General features: G+C 46.7%; 1 protein-coding gene across 1 annotated transcript; it reads right to left on the bottom strand.

Annotated features, from left to right (window-relative positions):
• Window positions 1-1,470: 1,470 nt before the first annotated feature.
• ATP6AP1 (ATPase H+ transporting accessory protein 1) lies at window positions 1,471-12,619 on the bottom strand. The gene is made up of 10 exons (XM_081895061.1): window positions 12,471-12,619; window positions 9,840-9,966; window positions 8,684-8,758; window positions 6,326-6,519; window positions 5,243-5,283; window positions 4,709-4,794; window positions 3,910-4,148; window positions 3,309-3,356; window positions 2,717-2,957; window positions 1,471-2,374 (listed from the first exon to the last, which is right to left on the bottom strand). Exons 1-10 carry the CDS (start codon window positions 12,569-12,571, stop codon window positions 2,165-2,167), a joined length of 1,362 nt encoding a protein of 453 aa, XP_081751187.1. The 5' UTR covers window positions 12,572-12,619; the 3' UTR covers window positions 1,471-2,164.
• Between the last annotated feature and the right edge of the window lie 4,601 nt (window positions 12,620-17,220).

Raw genomic sequence — 17,220 nt, 5'->3', positions numbered from 1 at the left:
GCAATGCTCATCAACTTGGGGAGGGATAAAAGGCCCCCTCAAATATTTTATTGGGGGGCCGGGGTCGACACCCCCACGACCCTAGGAGTCAGTGGCATAGCGTGGGGGGGTGCAGGGGAGGCCGGCCGCACCGGGCGCAACATCTGGGGGTTAGGGTTAGGGGGCGCAAATCCACGAGTTAGGGGGCGCAAATCCACGGGTTAGGGGGTGCAAATTACTTGCCTTGCCCCGGGTGCTGACAACCCACCCTACACCACTGCTAGGAGTTGACTCCTCTGCGTCCAAGTGTTGCGTGCTATTTCAGTGTCTTCTTGCTGCTATCCTTTATGGATCTGGGTCTGCGACGGGGAAATCCTGTCCTTAAAACGGGCCCAGCTGCTCTACTTTCCTGGCTTTGACGGCCCGCTAAACCGCCCCCCCCCATGAGGTGTGTAATGGAGAATAGAGATCTTGTTACTTTTCCACGGTATTGTTAACAAAGGAATTTAGGGCAGGGTAGTTAGGATCGTCTCACAGCTTTGCAAAAGTGAGGAGAGTTATATTGTCATAATTCTTCCTTCCGAATCAACACAAACAGAAAGGGACAACAGGCGAATTCTTCTTGGCATTCAATCATTTTCCTAGCCAGGTCCACCTTCAAATAAGCATCCTGGGGGCTCCAGCACTCTCCCCCTGCCAATAGAGGCTATCACAGGTATTAGATAAGTGGACCTTCCTTGTAGCTCACCATGCCGTTTATTATACTGTGGAATCTTTCATTTGGAAAATGGTAAGGTACACAGACCACTTACATACCCAAAATATATTTAGGGTTACAATGATTCATAAGAGTCCACTCTTCTTATGTCAATGTTGGCATTGCTTGTAAAACTGATATAGGGTTGCATTTAAGTAATACACAGCACTCCACTTTATATCATGAGTAAACTTTATCCTTTCTATACTGGGTAAGGAAGCTACCTTTTCCTACCTTCTGTAAAAGCCCACAGCCATACCTAAACTGAAGGAGAATGCCTTGTTAGTCTAGTTCTTTACATTTATTGATACCAGTTGGGTATCATGACGATGCAAAAGTTTAGAGGCACCAGGCTAATGCGAGTTGCTGAACAATATATTTATACTTTTGAAGATCTGAAACATATAGAAGACAAACACATTCTTACTGTGTGTGTGTGTATGTGTGTGTGTGTGTGTGTGTGTGTGTGTTTGTATGCACACACGTATGTATATATTATGATACCTTAAAGTACCCCCAAAATCACTATGCCAGTGTGCCTGCCCAGTAATGTTGATCATTTATCACTGGACTACGACACTGGTTGCAGGAAGGGGGAGAAAAGATAGGAAGATTACACACTGAGTAGCAAGACATTTCTAGTGGTCAACCCCAAAAGAAAGCTGCTTCGGGATCTCTTCACTTGCAGAGTTTCCTAGAGGAGCTAGACACAGACAGACACACACACACACACACACCAGAACTCTCTTTAATTCACATCGTTCAAGTTGACTTAACAGCAAGGGGTCACAGGAAGGAAGCCCCCACCCACCCTGATCAAGAACAGCATGGTGTCCCAAATACTGAGTCACTGTAAACAGAATTAATCACAGATACCACATAAATAAATAAGGAGGGGAGCACTTATAATACAGCTGCAAACAAGGATTTGGGAAGGGGGCAAGGTAAGGAAACTTTTAAACATCACCACAACAAACTTAGAGGATGTACATCAGAAAGCAGGCCTGATTCTGTCCCGCTGGACAGAACTGAAGGGGAATGGCAGTGCATCCTTGAAGATATTTACCTTCACGCAAAGTTCAGTGCAGACAGCCTTGATGCTGCAACAGACATAGGATTTGCACTTCCATACAATAGTAAAACTACACCTCCCCTCTTGTTTACATCATGTCCCTTGGGATGCTTTAGGCTGGAGAAGCTAGAAAGAATCAAAGGAGAGAAAAGAAGTGACCAAGGAATGTCAGTGGAGAAGCAGCTATTGGGCAAAAGGAAGTAGAAGGAAGAAAGACTAAGGGACTGGGACCAGTAGGGTTTAATGCATTGTGCTGGGCAGGTGGGGGGGAAGGAGATGTGACAACAGATGGAATGAACAGAACAATCCCAGCCCTGTAAGAAAGATCCCAGGGCAGGGAGTACATCAACTGGCCCCTACTCTGTCTGGGGCACAGATATGGTAGGTCCCTTGGGGTCATCAAAACGGTCCATAGTCTTGAGACTCATGACCATGTGGAGGCCATAGGTGAAAATGGCAACAAGAAGCAGGGAGGTCAGCAACCCCATCCAGATTCCATGAGAGAAGAAGCCGGCACAGTCACTGGCGTAAGAAAATCTTTCACCTGTCACATTATAGCTCTGGATCTAAAAGGGAAAAGAGTTCATGCGTTAGTGATGGAGGCTGATTTGTGGTCCCCCACCTCACAACACATTCTCAACACAGCATAGGATGAAACCTAGTTCTACTTTAGAGGCTGTGGGAGGGGGTATAAGAGTCCCTTAGGGTTTTCTCAGAGAAAGAAAGAGATACCCATACATCTCCCATTGCTAGAAGAGCTTGCAATGCCTTGATCCAAGGTTGGGGTCACAAAACAGTATATCACAGGGAGACTGTCAAAGAACTGTCTTTCTAAAGGATCTAAAACAGGTCAGTGGAAAAAACTATTGACAAAGACTACTACATGATATGCTCCCACTGCAACATACCTGAAAATTCACCATGAGCACCTTCCACTGGCTAGCAAAACTGTTGTTAGGTATTAACATGGCTTCTGAGGCTGTTGGATGACTGGCCACATAGGTGCAGGCAAAAGAATAATCGCTGGGTGCCACAATCTGGGTGGCATTGAAGAGAGCTGGGGGGTTCTGAGGCCTGACCAGCTCCACATTGTGGAGGGTAAACCAGTACCGTGCAGAAACTGGGTACAGCAAGTTCGTCATGCGGAACCTGAGAGGAGAACGGGTGCAAAGAAAGTGAAGACCAAGAGTTGGTAAGGTCACCTGGAGCAGATCTCTAAAATCCAGTTAGACTCCCCCATCACCCCACCCCAAATCATGAAGCATTTCTCAAACTTCAAATGCAGAATCTCTTTGGAATGGCAGGGCCCTGTCATCTTACTCCCTGAACTAGTTCCCATCTCCTTTTACTGGGGACTTCTAAGCTCCTCTTAAAGTTTTGACTAAATGTTGCCCACCTGGCTGCTTATGGCCTTAGACTCAAAAAGGGAGGCATAAATTGCTAAGTGATTATTTATGTCATAAAAACAAAACTCTGAGGAGCTGTGTCCATCATACTTACGTGATTTTCAATGGAAACCCACCCACATTTGAGTATTTCAGTACCAACCTACAATGTGGAAAGAAAACAGAAGCGTTAAAACCCGCAATATACATCCCCTCAAGTCTGCATAGCCCTGGGAAAAATTTCCCCTCCCACCCATCATTTCTATAGCCTTGCCTCAGCCCTTAACCAATTTTGTGAGAAGAGGGAGTATTTTAAGCCCGTTTCTAGTTTGTAAGACCACAGAGAGTCAAGTTGCAGGGAAATGGCGGTTCTGAGATCTCGTCCAGGAACCCAGAGACAGTGGTGAGCAGGACCTCCTCATGGATTGGAGACAGGACTTCCACACCCCACCCCACTCATCATGGCTAGAGAAGCAAAACTGCACCAGTCAACAATTATATGGATATTTGTTTGCAAGTGGTTAGATTTAGAGAAGCCACCACAAAGTGCACACACATTTTGTCCTCTTCAGCACCACTGGCAGCTAACATCCTTACTGCATCCACCCGCTTTCCCCAACGGTCCCAGTTTCTGCTTTTGCCTCAAGCCCTCTCTTCTTCATTCCTACCATCCATCATGCACCTGATCTCAGATCCTTTTCCAGCCCTCAACTCACTCAGAAGCATTAGGCGTCCACTTGGACTCGTCCACATTGACAGAGCGTTGCTCTCCAAATGTGAGGTTAGTAAGATCATGCCATGTTGTGCCATTAAAAGCCACAGAGAAGTTGCTGGCCCAGAAGAGTATCTGTGGGGTCCCAGTGACAGGGAACCGAAGCGGTGCAGCTGCAGTTTCCTTCTGGAGCAGCTGCCGACCCAGCCTCTCAGGAATCATATCAGAGATATCTCGAACAACCTGGAGAGAGAGAAAATAGGGCAGAAGGGGAGTAAAATGGGATTGAGAGGCTTCAGAGAATTGCCTATGCTTCAAATTCTAAGTGCCTCCCCCAAATGAGCCTCCCTTCCCCACCACCTCTTGCTTTGCCTAGAAAAGATCAGGATGCGTTGCTTTAAGAGCCATGGCTATCCGTGGTCATTGTGGTAGCCAAACACAGCAGGGCCCACACAATAATGGCACCGGTTCCCTGGAAAACTTGCCCTAAAAGCTTACCAAGTTCCTATAGTGTTGGCTTTCTTAGCAAAAAACACAAAACAAGAAACACTATGTTTTTTAAAGAGTGTTTGGATAATCCTGCTGGCTTTAGAACTATCTTAATGTATTTTTAGTTTACTGTATTTTAATTGTTCTTAAATGCTTGCATCCCATTAATATGCCTGTCTTGGGAATAATATTTGGGGGCCTAAAGGCAGGGCATAAATGGAAGTTAATGAGATGAAAGGACATTCCCAGGAATGAAGGAACACTCAGAGCAGGTATCTAACCAAGGTAGGCTAGGAATCTAAAGAGTCGTGTACCCGTGAGGGCCGCAAAGCAGTCAGGATGGCCGTGTAGGGGATGTCCTCTGACTGAAGAGCACTCAAAACTTGTCCAAGGATTTCATCTGCAAGGAGAAATCTTGTTTTAGAAAGAGAAACTCTCCAAAGGCTAGAGACTCCCACTTACGAAAGCACAAGCCCATGAAAAAACTTCAGTCCTAAGCAGCACTATTTGTAACCTAAGAATCCAGCCTCATTTATAAATGCACCAAACTTCCTGGCTTTCCTATAAGACTGGTGTCCCTTCTCAGAGAACAACAGTCACTTTCCAGCTATGGCTCATTTGTATGCATTAATTCACAGAGAAATACGCAGATTGTAGTTGCTCCCCCACTCCCTATTTACTGAACTTATATCCTGCCCTTCTTCCTGAGGGAGCCCAAGACCTCAAACCGCGAGGCAACAAATACCCACCCAGAAAGCTAAATGCAAGGCCAGACATTCCAAGCAGCAACCTCTCAACCCAAACCCCATCCTAAAAGCTTCCAAACAACCCTGCTCCACAATGCTCACCATTGCTGGTTAGAACTTCCTTTGGGGCCATGAGACTAGAGCTGGAAGGTGGGGGATGAGGGGAGAGAGAAAGAAATAAGTTCTGTTATCTTCTTTATATAGGAAATGTCATCAATGCCATCCTAGCCGGTGGGACAGGTTTTTGTCATTAGTTCAATGGCATCTGTGACCATATTGCCTCTCCATGTACAATTATCTGGGATAGAAGAGAGTCTACAACCTTGGCAACTGAACGTACATTTTAAGACCATGCAACGGAATGACGGGTTTGTTTGGAACACCAGGGCAGCCATCCTTGGCATGGAGCCCTCCAGATGTTTTAGGCTACAATCCCCATCAGCCCCAGCCAGCATGGCCAACCATCAGGCATGGTGGGAATTGTAGTACCCTCTGGAGGGCAACAGCTTGGGGAAGGCTGTGCTAAGGGAAGTATAATATACACTTGGGAACAGGGAGTTTTGAAGCAGAAAATGAGGGATGCGTCCACATACCCTATAAGAACAGGAAAGTACAAGTGCCAAGACACAACGGCAGGCTGGAAGGACCAGGTGTGGTGGAACAGGTTGAAGACATTAAGATCTTGGGGTACCAAGGGGTGTCAACCGTGAGAGCTGGAAACTTGCTTTTTCAAAGTTAAAATAAGACAGGTTTCTCAGAATGTTAAATTTCATGCTAAACAGCATGCTCTGTTCTTTGGAAGTTAACCTCACAGGCACATGAATACACCAGGGCAGCTCATGCATTAGGGGAGGTAAAGCAATTTGCTTCAGTCGTAAGATCCACCCACATCGCTGTGTTGCTGCCAGCCCCACCAGGGCTTTCATCTGCACTGCTAACATGGCCCCAATGCCTTCACCATTGCACCCTTACCGCTGCTGTTGCATTGTGGCAGCAACACAGCCACGGGTACAGTTGTGGTGATGGGGCTGGCAGTAGCACAGGCATGATAGTGAGGGCATGGAAGGGGCCCAGACCTGGGGGGGGGGCATTGTCGTGGGGCTAGGCAGAAGATTCCACTTTGCATCCAGTGCCATAGGGCACCTTGGCAATGTAAGGAAATGTACTATGGAGCTGGTTACAAACCCCGTGGCATATGGCAGTCGTATCAACAGCAGGGCTGGCAGGCTGGCGTTGAGCCGCAGCTCCTGCAGGGTGTTCTGATCGACGTGAAGAGGAGATATGCCCAGCTTGGCCTTCAAGAAGGCGGGGACAGCACTGGCTGCAAACCAATCCACAGATGGAAGCACCAAGGACGACGGAGCGGCACCAAGCGCATTCTGTCAAAAAGACAGGGTTAAGAGTTAGAGCCAGAGCCATAGGATTTCCTAAGGCAAACAGCATGCCTGCCCCAGCCTGGTGCTTTCCAGATAATGTCGGACAACAACACTCATCATCAATTACCACACAGCTGTGGATGGAATTCAGAGCTCATTCTGAGACATGCAACTTTCTGAAAATGTACAATGTGTTGAACAAGAAAGCTGTGTGTTGAGAAGGCTTATTGTCAATGCCCCCCACTTGCAAGGGATCTAAAATTCTGTGTGGTCACAAGAGGTACACTAATGAACTACAGATAGTTTGTAGTAAAGACACAAATATACGTTTGCATTGTATAAGAAATCCAGCAGCTGTTTAAATCCAGACATGTCCATCTTGCTTGATGAAAAGGGTTGGACTTTCCAGAATGAACTTAGTCCATGTTCTGAACATATAGTGGAAAACATACACACTGCTTCTCCTTTGATCAAGTTTATGCACCCTTCTAAGAATGCTTCCAGGCAGCTTCTTTCCCCAGCAACAGCAGTTTAAAAACATAAAAACAGCAGGCAGGTTGGTAAGGGAGACAGAGGTGTTATTTCATAGAAGTAGTACATGTAGGATGAGAATTTGGCACCAACACTGCTGGCATCACACTGCAGATTTGCAGTATTTTTATCCCGCTCTCCATCATAAAGGAAAAGGAAAGGAATCCTAGGGGGGCTTATATATCTTAATAATAAGACAGTCCCTGCCTTCAGGCTTACAATTTAGAAGTCACAACACAAAAGGAAAAAGGGATTGGCGAGTGGGAGAAGCAAAACTAGTTCTTAGTTACAGAATTTTTTGAAACAACTAGCTAGACTGGAACGAGCTCAAGCAGAGAAGGAGCTAGAAACTGCTAATTCTTTCAGCCGAGTCAATGGAGAGGCCCTGCATTCCCATCTCTCCCTCTACTGTTGTCTGATAGAACAGCTGCTGCTAGATGACCATGGAGGCAGGAGCCAGGTGAACTACTAAAGGCCAGCCAGTATGACAATCTTCTGATTCCTAGCATAAAGTAATTTTTAAAACTGTTTCTAAGAAGAAGGTAGTGTTTCTCTGACCAATGCATGTGATGTTCAGTTCATGCACTGGCTGTTTCACTGTTTCCAAGGACATCATTCCATATGACTGTGAATCATTTCCATCTCTAGAAAGAACTTCTCTAAGGTTTTGTGCAACACACTTTTGAAGCATTTCAGAATCCTACCCTGATGAAAAATATTGAGCATCTTCAGCAGGGTATTCTATGTTTCTTTTATATTTCAATTTGTAATTTCCTTTCCAAAAATACAATTTATTTAGGTTTCTCACACACCTTGGGTTCTTTGGAAGAGCCAATATCCAGCAAAGCCTCTAACAGCTTAGAAACAAGTTATTGTGTTATCTTTTATTTAATTCAGAAGAGAGGTACAGAGAGGAAATGTACATGTATTTAATTATTTCTCAGACCTACGCCCAACTGTTGGCATCTTCCAATTCTAGCCAATACAAAACTTGGTTACAGCTTGATAACACTGTAGCTAGAATAAAGTATAATCAAAGTTTTAGTCCACACTTTGCCCAAGGATGCAAGTTTCTCCCCCACCTCCCAGCTTAAGTTATTTTTCTTCACTTTATCCTCTAATCCAGCCTTTCTCAACCTTGGGTCCCATGATGTTGCTGTACTACAACCCCCATCTTCCCTAACCACTGGTCCTGCTGGCTAGGGATGAGAGTTGGGGACATTTGGGGACCCAAAGTTGATAAAGATTGCTGCAACCTAAGGAAGTGGAACATGTGTCCCTTAACATGTTGATGGACTACAAAGCCCATTATCCCTCACTACTGGCCATGCTGGCTGGAGCTGATGGCAGCTGGAGCCTAACAACATCTGAAGGGCCAACAGAGGATCAAACAGCAGGAGCGAGTTGCTCCATCTTAGACTGCAGACCATGGAAAGAGGAGGAATGGGAAAAGCACAACCCTAATTAGCTGTACCAGAACTTGAATTTACAATTGCTCTTAAAGTTCCTCTTTTTTATTTATATTCTTGACACAGCACTGCAGTGCAGTGGCCCATCAAAAGTATAGACATATATATAAAAACAGGGAGAGGCACCGGCAACTTGCCTAAAGTATAGTAGCCCATTTCTCACTTACCTCCAGATTGGGGAAGGCACTGTCTGGCTTGTTTCCAAAAACCCCTCCATATGCTGTGAAATCCTCAACACTGAGCTGGGAGAGAAGATTGATTTTTAAAAACTTTTTAAAAGTACAATTTTTAATGTTTCACAGTGATGCTTTTGTCTTGTGTTTAAAAATATTTTTTCATTCCGATTGTTGTTCAAACACACAGAATAAAGAAAAAACTAGGAGCAGGTTTTGACAGCAAGCACTCTGTAGGCTCCCAAACACTCCAGATTAGAAGCAGCCTAGCTTCTCCAGCCTCCATCTTATATTTCCCCCCAAACATGTTAACAAGCAGATGCAAAAAACAGCCTAGCCACAATTCATCATCAGAGGAACTAGCCAGGGGGGGGGGGTGATAAATGGAATGAGGAAGTGATAAATAGAGAGTCATGAGACAACCAATTCACATGACCAGCAGAAAAAAGTTTATTCTCCTTTATGCTGTACAAGCTCTGAAAAGACTACAAGCACCTCTTTCTGCTCAATCCCCAAATGGATGAAATGGGTGGAAACAGCCCTTTGGACAATTATTGAATTATGCAGTTGAAAAAAGGCCATTTCCAGAAGATAATTCCGACCTCTGAAATGAGAACTAGATTAAGTGGGGGAGAGGTGGCTGAAGGGTATGCCTGCAGTAAAAAGTGAATTAATTGAAAACTGCCAAGCCAGTTAATGGCTCCCAACCATAAAAGAGCGAAGCGTGTTTAGCTTGGAGAAGAGGAGATTAAGGGGAAACATGACAGTGGTCTCCAAATATCTGAAGGGGTGTCATGCAGAAGATGAAGAAAACTTGTTCTCTGCTGTCAAGAGAACAGGACTAGAAGATATGGGTGGAAATTGCAGGGAAGCAGATTTTGACTAAATAGCGGAAGAAACTTCCTATTGGTAAGAGCTATTTAAGCAGAAGCTGGTTGGCCAAATGCCAGGGAAGCTGCCATTGCCTCCTGCACTGCACAGCCTACACTGAGCACAGGTTTGAGCTAAATGACCTCCATAATTCTACAAACTCTCAGCACTGTCACAACAAACCCCAGGGTTCCTTAGGAAGGAAAACTTTTCACTGAAGATCTGCATCTGTGGTGCATTTGTGTCCTCAGCAAGGAGTTCTGCCAGGGGCCAGACTCACTTTCTCCTGAAGGAACAGCAGCACGTTGTGAGGTCCACCGTCTAGTGCAGAGTCCAGTAAAGCTGCAAGCTGAGTTTCTGTCACCACATGGCCCTCATGCGGTACTGCCAAGGGAGACCATAAAGAGCTGTATTCACAAAAGGAAGAGAGACACACACAGTGAGAAAGGGATAAGACACAGAAACCGGGTCATAAAAAGAGCAGTTGTGATTAGGTAGATGGTCTTTTATTTCACAGGTGCAATCTTCCTACTCTTAGACTAGCAAATAGGAATACAGTCGTACCTTGGACTTCCAAAATGTCTGAAAACCAAATCACAGCTTCTGATTGGCTGCACAAAGCTCAATCAATGCAACTCAATGCATCCAATCAGAAGCCATGGAAGCCCTATCAGACGTGTGGATTCCAAAAGAATGTTCACAAACCAGAACAATCACTTCCGGGTTTGCAGCATTCAGGAGCCAAAACATCCGAGTCCCAGGGCGTTCGGGATCCAAGGTACGACTGTATATTTGTCTGTTTTATGAGGACTTAAGGGCTACTTCGCCCATTAGAAAACAAAGGGCAGAGAAACCCAATGAAGTTTTGTGTTCACTATATGGCTGCTGATGAGGCCAACTCAGGTCCCATCTACACTCTGCTGTACATTTAAAGCAATATCATACTGCTTTAAACAGTCATGGCTTCCCCCCCAAAGCATCCTAGGAAATGTTTACAGAGTTCTCCGAAAAGAGGGATTGACTGCTAAACCACTTTGATAACTGGAGCTCTGTAAAAGAAATGTGGGTTTGTGTATGCCTCCAAACAACTCAGCATGCTTTATAAACTGTAGCTCCCAGGATGCTTCGTGAGAAGCCCCAATGGTTTTGATGATGCTTTAAATGTATAGTGCAGATGGGCCCTTAGTGTTCAAAGTTATGTACCACATGCAGGCTGGGTTCAAACCCCCAGCTCAATCATATTCTCAGTGGGGAAATCACCATTGTTAGCTTCTACAACTGAAAAATGAGAACAAACCACACAATTCTGAGGAGGAACAAGACAGTGCAGTATCAAATATCTTCTTTAAAACCTGGATTCTACTTAAAAGGGGTGGTGGTGGTAGGAAAACCAAATGCCAATCCTTCTCACACCCACACCAGGTTGGTTACTAAATGTTTCAAGGACACAAACACTTCTGCACTTACACAGACTTAATCAGACTCTGGTCAACTGACCATGGATTGTTCATCCCCAACCAAGTCTATTGGCTGAGGCAGCCTTCCACAGTCTAGTGCCCTCCAAATGATTTGGAGTACAATACCCATGGTGGCTGGGGCTGATAGGAGTTGTAGTCCATAAGATCTGGAGAGCACCAGACTGAGCTCAGGGCAGTCCAAAGAAGCCTTTTTAAATTCTCAATTCCACCTCCAATATAATTTCTCACTTTATGACTGTAGCTTCCCCCTTGCCAGGGAAAAGAGAAAAATAAAGAGAGTCAGAAAATATCAAAGATATAGGTGTCAGAAGGACAAAATGAAGTGAAACAGGGAAGATTAAATCAGCATCATGTGAAATGAGGAGGAACACCAAAGACTGATAAGAATAGACTTCCATGAACAAGGTAAAGGCAACCCAATGGGCCACCCTAGTTCCTCACTGCCATGCCAAGAGCCCTAGAACCAGACTTTCACCCTACCCTAGGAGTGTGCATTTCTATTCTTACTCTCCAGTAGACATCACAGTACCCACTGACCTCACTATATTGCAGGGCTAGTTCCATAACCCACCACATACACAGAAGAAAGCCCCAACCTGTCATTCTTGAGTTACAAACTCAGACATCAACCACCCCTCTCTGTGATGAGAACAGAAGAATGTTTCATGCTGTCCAGTACCAGAAACTTTATTGTTGGCTAACTCTGGTTTTACAATGCATTTATGTACCTAAACCTAGATTTGGGTGCAGCTCATGATGGGAAAGCGGCATATAAGTGTACCAATCAATCAGAAAAGCCACCAAACTCTGCACTCAACGCAACTCATGAACAAACCCACCAGACAACACCACCTTTGCAAACATGCATTTGGTGTTGTGTTTCCAAGTGCAGTGCAGCACATTTTCAATATCTGAAGCCACTAGCGTGAACAAGGGCAACCCAGAGCAACTGAAGAGACATTGGGTCAGTAGTTCTCAATCTTTTCTTGCCTGGGTAATACTTTCAGAATAAAAATTTGCTTGTGGCACACCGAATACATTGGAAAACAAAAGCAAACAACTCCTGGCAGTGCTCGATTTATAACACAGAACACAACTGCTTTATAATATGGGACATCTAGAGAAACAACGCAGCTACATAAGAACATGAATCATTACATTCAGCAGAGCATGAGACGCCTCAACTCAGGGTTTGTGGGGAAAGGATTCCTGCACTGCAGGAGGCTGGACTAGACGGCCCTCGCGGTCCCTTCCAACTCTACAATTCCATGATTCCCAAAAAATAGTGTTTGCCCTTGAATCTTCCCCCTTGGAGAACCACTACATTCAGAGAAACAGGCGAGATGCCGGCGCGCATCAAGCCGTCTGCGGATCTGCCCCCGGCCGAAGCGAGCCTCACCGCGCCCGCCCCCAGCCCAGGGCCGCCCACCTACCTGCGGCTGGACCAAGCCACCAAGGGCACCTGCCCTGTCTGCGCGGACACCAGACCCAGCAGCGCCAGAAGAAGCAGCCCGGCCGCCTCCCGCACCGCCATCTTGCCTTCCCTGCTTCCTCGCTCCTTCCAGCAGCAACGCTTCCCCGGCGCGCCCCAGCCAATCAGGACGCTGGGGAAGCGAGGCCCGGGGAGGCAGCCAGTCAGGGCGCGAGGCGGGACCCGCGGCAGCCAATGGCTCCTCCTCCTCCGCCACCCGGCCTCCCACTTCCTGTCCTTCCTGCCCCTGTTGGCAAAACCCGCAGCTCCGCGGATTCAGTCCCGTCCGCTGTCGCGCCTTTGGCTCGGCGAGAGGCCGGCGCCGCCGGGGGAAGGCCGCAGTGAGGCAGGCCTGGGCCACGTCCCGGGTTGACTACTGCAGCACCCTCGAGGTGGGGCTGCCCTTGGCGGGTGCGCTGACCCTTAAAAGAAAAAACCTGCTCCTTTTCCCCTCATGGGGTATCCAAGAGCCCGTATAGAGTCCTTAAGTGGGCTCTCTGTCGGTAGGAGAAAATACCAGAGACCAGCCAGAGAATGCTGTTGTTGTCTAGTGTTTGGTCGTGTCCGACTCTTCGTGACCCCATGGAGCAGAGCACGCCAGGCACTCAGATGCCCGCTGTCTTTGTCCAGGGAGATTTCTTGGCAGGGATACTGGAGTGGCTTGCCGGTTCCTGCTCCAGGTGGATCACGTTTGGTCCAAACTCTCCACTATGACCTGTCCATCTTGGGTCACAGCAAAGCTCATAGCTTCTCTGAGGTAGTGATCCATGAAGGGGAACCAGAGAATACTGAGAAGCGAAACAGCTAGTAAGCCTGATCGTTATTAAACTGATGCAACAGACTCCGCCACTCACTCCACACAGGGAGGGAGTAAAGGAACCCAGAACATTGGTGTGCAAGTCTCTTATATAGACTTTTGAAACTGCCTACCCTGTAGCTCAAGACCCCCCCCAAAGAACATCATACAGTAGTACCTTTGGATGTGAACGGGATCCGTTCCGGAGCCCCGTTCGCATCCTGAAGCAAACGCAACCCGTGTGTGCAGGTTATGATTCGCCGCTTCTGCACATGCACGTGATGTCACTTTGAGTGAATGCGCAAGCGGCGAAACCCGGAAGTAATGCACTCCGTTACTTCCGGGTCACCACGGAGCACAACCCAAAACGGCTTAACCTGAAGTGACTTCAACCCAAGGTATGACTGTATCAGGTATCCTGGCAGACAGGAGAAAAGCAACACATTCCTCCTGTGATGCATGTAGTCATCCCTCAGGTTGAAGTAGCTTCGGGTTAAGCATTTTCGGGTTGCACTCCGCAGCGACCCAGAAGTAACAGAGCGCGTTACTTCCGGGTTTTGCCGCTCGCGCATGCACAGGCGCTCAAAATGACCGTCACGTGCATGTGCGGAAGCGGCAAATCGCAACCCGTGCACGCGGGTTGTGTTCGCTTCAGGATGCAAACGGGGCTCTGGAACGGATCCCGTTCGCATCCAGAGGTACCATTGTAATGCCTTATCTGATTGCCTTTTCTGGGTAGCCTGGCCATTCTTTTAAGATGGTAAATACAGTACTTAGTTCTGTAGAGAGCTGTAGAGAGATATAGAACAGGGGTCAGCAACCTTTTTCAGCCGTGGGCTAGTCCACTGTCCCTCAGACCATGTGGTGGGCCAGACTATATTTGGGGGGGGGGATGAACAAATTCCTATGCCCCACAAATAACCCAGAGATGCATTTTAAATAAAAGGACACATTCTACTCATGTAAAAACACGCTGATTCCCAGGTCGGATTGAGAAGGTGATTGGGCCACATCCGGACCATGGGCCTTAGGTTGCCTACCCCTGTGTTACGCATATTGATAGTTTGCTCAGCTTAAGAGATACTTGCCAGACTGTTTTTGCAGGGAGGTGTAAGCCCCTATAGTCCAAACACAATTGGAAAGCTTTTCCCATTTCCTTCCTCCTTGCAGAGAAATATTTGAGGTCAATTTGGGACAGTCAAAATGGCTTCAGGATTGTTCTCCTGTACTATTTCAGACACGTGGTTTATATACTTATGTGTTTGCCATGTACATTTATGAATATATATATATATATATATGCAGGTTTTGGTGTCCTCGGGTGTCTTCCCGTGTAAAAGTTGGGGTGTCTAGGCGACGTTTCGACGAGGTCTCACTCGTCATCTTCAGGCTGGTGCTTTCGGCTTCTTGTTACTGGAACAGAGCAGGATCTCAGTGTTTGAGTTCCTATAAATACTGTTGAGGGGGTGTGGTGTATAGCCTCCAATGTTCTGGGCAGAGAGGAAGTTCCCAGGCTAGTGTGCCTTTTCTTCTTTTGTTCCTTAATTACTTGAGGGATATCTTGAGTGATTTCTTGAGTGATATCCTGAGTACCACTTAGGTGGGTCATTAGGTGTGGATTAGTTGCTAAAGTCTTTGTGTCTTGACCTCTTGAACTTTGTGAAGAGTTTTTCTGAGAAGATGGCTGTACTGCACTTAGTTGTGCTCTGGCTTGGCTTCGTGTATAGGGGCGAGCTGTGGTTTTGTGGCCTGTGTCAGCCAGATCTGTGTAGGGATTGCAGGGGGGTGCAAATTGCTCTTTAACATGGAACATCACCACAAGAGAATAATCATGGAAGCCATCGAGATAGAGAAACACCCTCACAACATGAACAAGCGTGACGACACATCCCGCTTGCCAGACATCTGGAAATTAGCCCTCCCCACAAAAACTGACACCAGATCCAGAGGCACACAGAACGCTATCACCAATCAACCACACCAGATCCAAACCCAGACCCTCTCCACAGATAAATTACAGACACCATCCAGTAGCCAAACCATGGTGGCACCTCCGGATGCTGCACCCCCCTGCAATCCCTACACAGATCTGGCTGACACAGGCCACAAAACCACAGCTCGCCCCTATACACGAAGCCAAGCCAGAGCACAACTAAGTGCAGTACAGCCATCTTCTCAGAAAAACTCTTCACAAAGTTCAAGAGGTCAAGACACAAAGACTTTAGCAACTAATCCACACCTAATGACCCACCTAAGTGGTACTCAGGATATCACTCAAGAAATCACTCAAGATATCCCTCAAGTAATTAAGGAACAAAAGAAGAAAAGGCACACTAGCCTGGGAACTTCCTCTCTGCCCAGAACATTGGAGGCTATACACCACACCCCCTCAACAGTATTTATAGGAACTCAAACACTGAGATCCTGCTCTGTTCCAGTAACAAGAAGCCGAAAGCACCAGCCTGAAGATGACGAGTGAGACCTCGTCGAAACGTCGCCTAGACACCCCAACTTTTACACGGGAAGACACCCGAGGACACCAAAACCTGCATTCCTGTACCCGTGAAAATCTACGAAAGCATATATATATATATATATATATGACCTTAGAATTCCTGTAACACTGACCAAACTGGTTATCTAGGGAGAACACAGCTCCCTTGCTAGAAAACTCTCCTCAGAGAGGCTCGCTTGGCACCTTCATTACATTTATTTAGGTGCCAGGTGAATACATCTCTTCGAACAAGCCTTTGGCTCATTAACATCCTACGGCCTTTAACTGTCTGTGGGAGGGGGGTTATTAGGGGTTGTTGTTTTTGTTTACTTTCGCTTTTATTGTATTATGTTTTTTGTGTTTTCATCTGTATTTTAATGTTGTGAACTGTAATCTTCGGATCAGGGGCAGTATACAAATTTAATCAATAAAATAATAACAACAATAATAGAACAGCTCCACTGCCTACTGGTCTGTTTCCACTTATAATTCAAAGGGCTGGTTATGACCTATCGAGCACCATACACCTTGAAGTCCAGACTATCTGAAAGGCCGTATTCCCTCATACAAACCTGCCTAGGTTCTGAGATCTTCGGGGCAGGCCCTTCACTCGGTCCCACCACCCTCACAGACACACTTGGCGGTAAGTCAAGGTAAGTCAAGTGATAAGTCAAGGTAACATTGCAATGGGTATGTTCTGTGTGGCACTTAAATCACCAGAGAGAGAGAGAGAGAGAGAGAGAGAGAGAGAGAGAGGCATGCAAGTGAAGAGAGAAACCTTGACAACTTTCTAGCACAATGTCTCCTCTGGTCAGCAGGAGGGAGACATTTTCCTTGACACTGTAAACCACAGCCTTCCTCAGCCTAAAAAGGTAAAGGTATCCCTGACCGTTAGGTCCAGTCGCGGACGACTCTGGGGTTGCGGCGCACATCTCGCTCTATAGGCCAAGGGAGCTGGCGTTTGTCCGCAGACAGCTTCTGGGTCATGTGGCCAGCATGACTAAGCTGCTTCTGGCGAACCAGAGCAGCGCACAGAAACGCCGTTTACCTTCCCACCTACTTACTTGCACTTTGACGTGCTTTGGAACTGCTAGGTTGGCAGGAGCAGGGACCAAGCAACGGGAGCTCACCCTGTTGCGGGGATTCGAACCGCCGACCTTCTGATCAGCAAGCCCTAGGCTCTGTGGTTTAGACCACAGCACCACCCACATCCCTTCCTCAGCCTGGCATCCTCTAAATGTTTTACACCACAAATCCCATCAGCCACCTGGCTGGGAAAGGCTCCTATAGAGACGAACTGATATAAACAGATGAGGCATCCTTTGCATGTGTCTCTTTCTGAACAAAGAACAGCATGTGCAGAGAGCCATCGCCAGTCCTACCCTCCTCCCAGCCACCAGAAGAACTCAGCACAGGCTGCAG

Source organism: Podarcis melisellensis, assembly GCF_964234715.1.
Source record: "Podarcis melisellensis genome assembly, chromosome: 17".
NCBI lineage: Eukaryota > Metazoa > Chordata > Lepidosauria > Squamata > Lacertidae > Podarcis > Podarcis melisellensis.
The sequence above is the reverse complement of the archived record's forward strand: the minus strand, read 5'-3'. Positions and strand labels throughout refer to the sequence as shown.

What these genes read in the sequence shown, in the direction of transcription:
- ATP6AP1 (XM_081895061.1), bottom strand. Translation starts at nt 12,571, where the DNA reads ATGGCGGTGCGGGAGGCGGCCGGGCTGCTTCTTCTGGCGCTGCTGGGT. An exon ending in TGGACGCCTAATGCTTCTGA is followed by an intron (nt 3,357 to 3,909) that starts GTGAGTTGAGGG and finishes TCCACATTGTAG; the next exon opens with GTTGGTACTGAAATACTCAA. An exon ending in TGCTCATGGTGAATTTTCAG is followed by an intron (nt 2,375 to 2,716) that starts GTATGTTGCAGT and finishes TTTCCCTTTTAG; the next exon opens with ATCCAGAGCTATAATGTGAC.